Genomic DNA, 6,619 nt, shown 5'->3' with positions numbered 1-6,619 from the left:
GTTCACTGCCTGGTGCTCTGGAACTTGCCCTCTCCTGTCTGTCTTTATCTTGGCAAGTTAAGACATGCATGTTAGATGAGGCAAGTCCCCTATCACAGTTGAATACCCCTACAAATGGGAGCAGGAGAAGTGTACAAACTCTGTTCCTAAGGAAGCCCCCATCCCTAAATCCTAACTGGTGGAATAACTTGGCACAGAGAATTGCAGATCTCAGGCTTAAAAAGCTCTATAGGATCTTGACAGAACATTGCAGTCAGCTCCCAAGTCTGACCTGTGGTCCTGATTGATCAGTCTTGAGGTGTGGCATTCAATAAACCATCCCTAATTGACGGCGATTGGTCAGAGTGGTTTGTGCAGTGATTCCCAGACCCCAACATTGTAAAGGGCAAGGAAACTACTTTTGCAGTTGTAAAGTTGACTGCAGACTCACAAGTGAGAAAGAGAGTCATAAAGCCTAGAAAGAAAGCCATCAAAGAGAACTCTTAAACAGTGTGATAAGGATGCTGACATGTAGGTCTCAGTACTTGCTGGCTTCTGATGGTGTACGTAGGACTCAGTTTTCCTTAAGGTACTGGCCACTGGGAGTTTGATCATGCTCCTGTTGGGGTCCATGAGTTGCCCCATAAACCACACGAACAGTGATCTCAGTCAAACAGAGATGGTTTTTTGAATGCACACCCTAAGACTGATTGATCAGGGTTATGTGGAGAGCTCTTGGGGCCACTTCTAGAAATTTGGCAGGAATTTGACATTGCCTAGGACAAGGAAGTAGGCTCAAGATCTTGATCATCTTGATAGGTTCCTGAATACCACAGGACTTTTTTTTTTTTATTGCCTTGTCTGTTCCTTGACCTAGAACTGACCATATTCTTTGTATGTACCTAGAATGATATAAGAGCAGAGTGGAAAAAAATAAACCCACTTCAGCCTCAGCACTGGCTGCAGTCATGCTATAGTGTTGTCTAAGTGTCTTTTTCTTTTCAATCCTTGCTCCCTCCCTTGAGACCCAGTTGGCTGACTGAGCTGACTTGGGTGGGGTCGTAGCAAAGAATTTGGGGGCTGAGGCTATGGGCATGAACATTTCTCAGGGCTGGCTTATAAAGGGGAAAAAAAACATAAAAGTTACAGTGAGATCATACACAAGTACAAGAAGAGCTTCCCGGTGGTCAGCCCCGACTCAAGCCATTTTAGACATAAGAGCTCATATTGACTTTTAATTTGATGGGTTCTACATAAAGCTTCATGGAATTTCTTAAGATTGACAAACCTTACAACATACAGAACATAACAGGGTTTGGGATCAGCATGACCTTTCTCTGAGTCAAATAATTTTTCCATGTCAATGATTGGCAGGCACGTTACAGCAACAGTATGAAATGGCTGGCAAGCATGGAACAATATGGCCACAGCTATGGTGAGGGGCAGACCTCAATACTCCACTGAGTATATGGAGACCACAAACTGGGCTTGTTTTGTTTGGTTTTCTTCTTTTCTTTTTTTGTGGCAAGCGGTCATAAGGGTGTTTGAGGTCAGACCCTGGAGAATAGGAAATGAGTATGATCTGGGTTCATGTTGTGAAAGTCCCAAATAACATTTAAAAATACTATGAGTTAAAAATTAAAACAGCACTGCGAAGAAATGAAAGAGAGCAGGGCTCAGTGGCCAAACCCAGAGTTGGCAGATCCAGTGTGGCCTCCACCAGAGGAGGACCCACTGCTCTGTCACACTGGCCTTTTCCACAGTCCTTGCTTTCTTGCTATCCCATGATCTCCCCCCAACCCACATGGCTTCCTTTTGTTCATAGCGCCTCTTGGTGAAGACAGTGCTACAGATCACTTCCCCAACTGTTATCGATTAGCTACGGTCTTAGAGATGATTCTTTGCTACAAAATAACAGACTAAAAACACTCTATATGTCTCAAATTTTCTATCAAGGTTCAGATCAAGAAGGATATGCTAATTTATTAATCTGGCCAGCCATGGTAACCTGTATCTTTAATCTTAGGATTCAGAATTAGGAGACAGAGCCAAGCGACTGCACAGTTGCACATTGTGAATTCTAGGATCACCAGGACTACTCGGAGAGACCCTGCCTCAAAAAAAGAAATTTGAAGTAGTTGATGTAATCAATTTTACCACTTCAGCTGATATATTCAATTGAGACCGTGTCTTGCTATGTAGCATAAACATTCCAGAAATCTGCCCCCCCCCTCCCCCGCCTCAGCCTCCTGAGATGGGATTAAAGGCTCCTGGTTAACCTTTGCTGATCCACCCTACACATCCAGGTAGGCTGGGTCTGACTCACTCATAACCCAGAGCTTTATAAACAACTGGATCTGCACCTGCTTGTCAGATTTCTATTAGCCCAGGAAAGTTCTTCCTCCACACCCCAGACGCTTTTGTCCACCAGGACACAGCAAACTCCAGCTCCAAGACTTCATGGAGCACACACAACTCAGGAAAAATGTAGATGATTTGAAGGGTGTGTGTGAGTATCAACTCTTGTGTTTTGTGGAGGAAACCTGGAGTGTTTGGTTTCAATTCTGCTCAAAATTTTATAGCTAAATGTGTGTCTCTGGCATGGATCTCCTCTCCATGTGAATAGGAACTCATCTGGTGCTCACAGAAAGCCTCACAGAACTCAGAGCCTGCCTCCACCTCTAAGAAAAGAGCTGGCGTTATAGCGACATGCTGAGCATGGTTCTTATCTTTCTCTGGACCTATAGTTAGTTATTTGGTCATAGAATTTGTCTGATACCTTGATATGTTTGAAGCAAAGCTGGGGTTTTATGAAGAGATATTATATGTGTTTCTAACACTAGGATAATAGAAAAAATTTGGGAAGAAAGAGAAGTGGAGGGAGAGGCTCAGGTGTTCTCAAAGGAGGGGGAGGGGGCTTTGGTTTTTACCTTTCACTCCAACAGGGGCCTCCTCCAATGCTCATGGATGTTTCCCCTGGTTACACTTCACCACCAAGGTTTTCCCCTGGTGAGAATGGACCGGCATCTGTAGAACAGGAGTGAAGAGTCCATTGTCTTTGCGATGCTGCAAGGGGCTGGGTCCGGAACCTGCTCACAGCTAAGAGACAGATTCGTGTTGCATGATAATGGTTTTAACATATTCTTTATTCTTTTCTGAGCAGAGAGAAGCAAACCAAGGTGAAAGTTTGGGAAACACCAAAGTATCCAATGTGGGAAAGAGTGTGAAGGAGGAAGAACAAAGGCCCTCAGGTATTCAAAGGCAACTCTGAGGGAAAAAAAGTATTCTGTCCTATTTGTTTTTTCTGAGACTTACAGGCTTATGTGAGACCCCAGATGTGGACAGCTGTGTCAAGAATAGACTTGTACTCTGTGTTCCCAGGTTTCTGTCCTTTCAAGAGACTTGGAGGTTGTTAGTGCCTCCCTGGAAGGGAAGAGGCATAAGTCTAGGTATTCAGGTAGCACTTGTCCTGTAGCAGCCCTTTCTATTCTGCATTTCCTATGACTGAAGACACCTACGCATACTTGTAAGTGAGTGTGCTCCACACTGCTAAGAGCAGGACGGATAACAAGTCCGAGTTTGCACGCACATGTTCCTAATGCCCTGGTGTCTGAATGAAGACATCTCTGGCTTGCCAGTGTGCAGAAAGGGTCTCTAAGGAGCTCAGATGCACATGTGCATTGCATCAAAGGCACTCATCACAGCCCTCCGTCCCTTGCAGGTCGTTCCCGTAGCTCATGGACCGACTCTGAAATCAGGGTCTTCCTGCAGGAGTGGGAAGTAGTCGAACAGGAAATGGGCCAACCAGGCAGGAAGCTCCACAAGAAGACCAAGTCTCTTTGCCAGCGCCTCTATCAGCAGGGCCTGAAGAAGAGCTGGAAAAGCTGTTTCCACCTGCTGCTGAGCCTGCAGGACCTGCACAGGACGCTCTGCAATGAGAGACCAGGGATTGAACCCTTGTTTTCTCCTTATTCAGAGGCTCTGTACAGGATCCTGGGCTCCACTCCCCATGAAAGCTGGTTCCCAGGTTAGTCTCTTCTGTATCCGCCTTTGGGTTCTCTAGAGAGCAGCATCAGGTGACCTGTCCTTCATGAGCACAGAGCAGAGCACACCATGTGGGAATCCCCATTCCCACAGGCCTCCACTGCACATAGCAGCATAAATGTCTGTCCTCTCTGTTTGTCTGTGTTCCTCTGTCACCCCAAGAGATTGAAATTTGGACCTGTTCAGGATAGACCAAGCCACACAGGACAGCCCATTGCTAGACGTGATTCAGAGAAAGTGAAGGTGACACATTTATGAATTCTGTTTCTTCTCCATCTCAGGTCCTTTCTCTAAATCACAGAGCTTAGAGGCTCCTTGAATGGACAGCCTGGGACTAAAACAAAACAAAACAAAACAAAACAAAACAAAACAAAGTAACAACAACAAAACGCTCAGAGAACTATAGCAGAGGCAATTCTTGTTTAAGAAGCTTTGTTGAATAGAAAAATCAGCACTGCAACTAGAGTAGCCCCACAAGCGTTTCCCAAAGCCAGTCATTTCCCAGCCAGCAGAGGCCAGCAAGGGAGATCTGAATTGACGGGACTTATGCTGGCCTGAAGAGCTAATGTCTAGGTCTAAGAACGACTTCCTAGAATGGAGGAGGGCTCCAGATCTGGTGAAGCAGCTCCCATTTCAGATGGAAAGCAGAAACACATCTTGCGTGTGAGCCGAAAGATGGGTATGGCCAAGCACAGGACAGCGTCTGAGCAGACACAGACTGAGAGCAAACAAGTAATCCAAGCAACAGAACTTCTAACCAGGTAAAAATGTTTAAAAGTCATGTTTTAATGTTAAGAAAAAAGGAAGGAGACTGTATATGAAAATTCATAGATAGATATAAATAATTTAAAACTGATAAATTTAAAGAAGTAAGACATCTGAAGATAAAAGACACAGTAACATGGGACCTTTGGACTTTATCTAATGCCTTTTGAAATGGTTCAAAGATAGGAACAAAAGAAAAAGGGGGGTTGGGGACTTAGCTCAGTGGTAGAGCGCTTGCCTAGCAAGCACAAGGCCCTGGGTTCGGTCCCCAGCTCCAAAAAAAAAAAAAAAAAGAAAAGAAAAAGGGACAATTAACCCAGGTCAGATGGATACATTAGCAAGTATGATTACTGTCATAAACCTTATATTGGCAATCATAATGGCTTTTTATACCTTCTATATATATACATATACATACATATTTATACATATACATACACACACATACATATATATATATAATATATATATCTTTTTATACCTTATCAAGGCGGGAGCGTGACAGTATCGCAGCATCCAGGCAGGCATGGTGCAGGAGGAGCTGAGTTCAACATCTTCACCCGAAGGAAGCCAGGAAAAGACTGAACATCCTTGGGCAGCTAAGAGGAGGGTCTCCAAGCCCACCCCACAGTGACACACTTCCTCCAACAAGGCCACACCTTCTAATAGTGCCACTCCCTGGGTCAAGCATATGCAAACCACCACATAGCCCTTGAAAGCTATTATTACAAACTCTTTAGGATAATTAAGAAATCGAAGTTAGTTAGTCAATCAAACTTGTGGACATACTCGGTGCTAGTTTACTTTATTACAGAAATAAGCTTTATTTAGGCTTTTGGAGATGTTCTCAAAGTTGAACAGATAGTAAATAGCTACAAACAAACGACGTTTCCTATTCAGATATAATAAAGATAGATGGTCTTCAAACACTTCAGTGACCTACGGAATATGGCATTTAAAATGTTTTTGATACCCCATATTTTGCTTTAGCCACGATACTTGTGAGAAATGGGAACCATTTGAAGTGGGAATATAGATCTCTGCATTATTTTGATGCAGAAAATCTGTTCCCCAAAGATTATTGGGAACATGTGTAACCTATGGTTGTGAGGCTGTCATTATGCCTTCTGGACCTATACATTGTAATTTTGTAGCATTTTGTTTAATCTCATTAGAGCTCATAGTTTCCAATCCTATCAGTGTTGAATTTACTTTCAAATTCGTCATTCAGGAGGCTATTCTTCTATAGTTAAAACAGAGACATCAGTTCCAGATTTAATCTATTCTATAAAAGTTTTTCCTCTTATGTTAATTAATTAACTAATTAATTAATTAATTCTACATACTGGCCCATGTTTCCCCTCCCTCCTTTCATCCCAGTCCCTGTTCTGTACTTCCCTTTATCCTTACCAACCTGCTCCTCTTCTGGTTTCTTTTCAGATAGGGCAGGCCTCCCAAGGCTATCAACCAGTCATTGCATATCAAGTTGCAGTAATGTTGGGATTATCCACAAATATTATATTTAATGACTATAAAAAAGCATGTCCCTCTGTTCTCAATTGTTAATTGATGACCTGGCAGTGCCGGGTTAGCAGGCTATGTAAATGTTGCTCTCCTGCCCAAAAGAAAGGTAAACTACAATGGGGAAGGTCATGTAACACCCAAAGTCAATGATTAAGATGACTAAGGATTGTGGCTTTTTGCATAATAAAGAGCTGGAAGCTGAAGCTGGGGCAGAAGGACCAGGCAGAGAGCCAGAAGAGCCAGAAAGAAGAATAGGAGCAAGACAGAGAGGTAAAGAAGTGAGAGCAACATGGAGGGAGGAAATGGC

The 6,619-nt window shown here is 43.4% G+C and overlaps 1 protein-coding gene across 1 annotated transcript; it reads left to right on the top strand.

Annotated features, from left to right (window-relative positions):
• Positions 1-76: 76 nt before the first annotated feature.
• Positions 77-5,110, top strand: LOC134480785 (putative uncharacterized protein MSANTD5). The gene is made up of 2 exons (XM_063270097.1): positions 77-3,230; positions 3,701-5,110. Exons 1-2 carry the CDS (start codon positions 3,101-3,103, stop codon positions 4,009-4,011), a joined length of 441 nt encoding a protein of 146 aa, XP_063126167.1. The 5' UTR covers positions 77-3,100; the 3' UTR covers positions 4,012-5,110.
• The last annotated feature ends 1,509 nt before the right edge of the window (positions 5,111-6,619 follow it).

This window comes from Rattus norvegicus, chromosome 10 (genome assembly GCF_036323735.1).
Source record: "Rattus norvegicus strain BN/NHsdMcwi chromosome 10, GRCr8, whole genome shotgun sequence".
Lineage (NCBI taxonomy): Eukaryota > Metazoa > Chordata > Mammalia > Rodentia > Muridae > Rattus > Rattus norvegicus.
Note: the sequence above shows the minus strand (reverse complement) of the source record. Positions and strands in the feature narration are given on the sequence as shown.

Bases quoted from the DNA above. Each gene is read 5' to 3' on its own strand.
- LOC134480785 (XM_063270097.1), top strand. From the start codon at position 3,101: ATGATAATGGTTTTAACATATTCTTTATTCTTTTCTGAGCAGAGAGAA. The intron at 3,231-3,700 runs GTATTCAAAGGC...CGTCCCTTGCAG, and splicing joins GGAAGAACAAAGGCCCTCAG to GTCGTTCCCGTAGCTCATGG.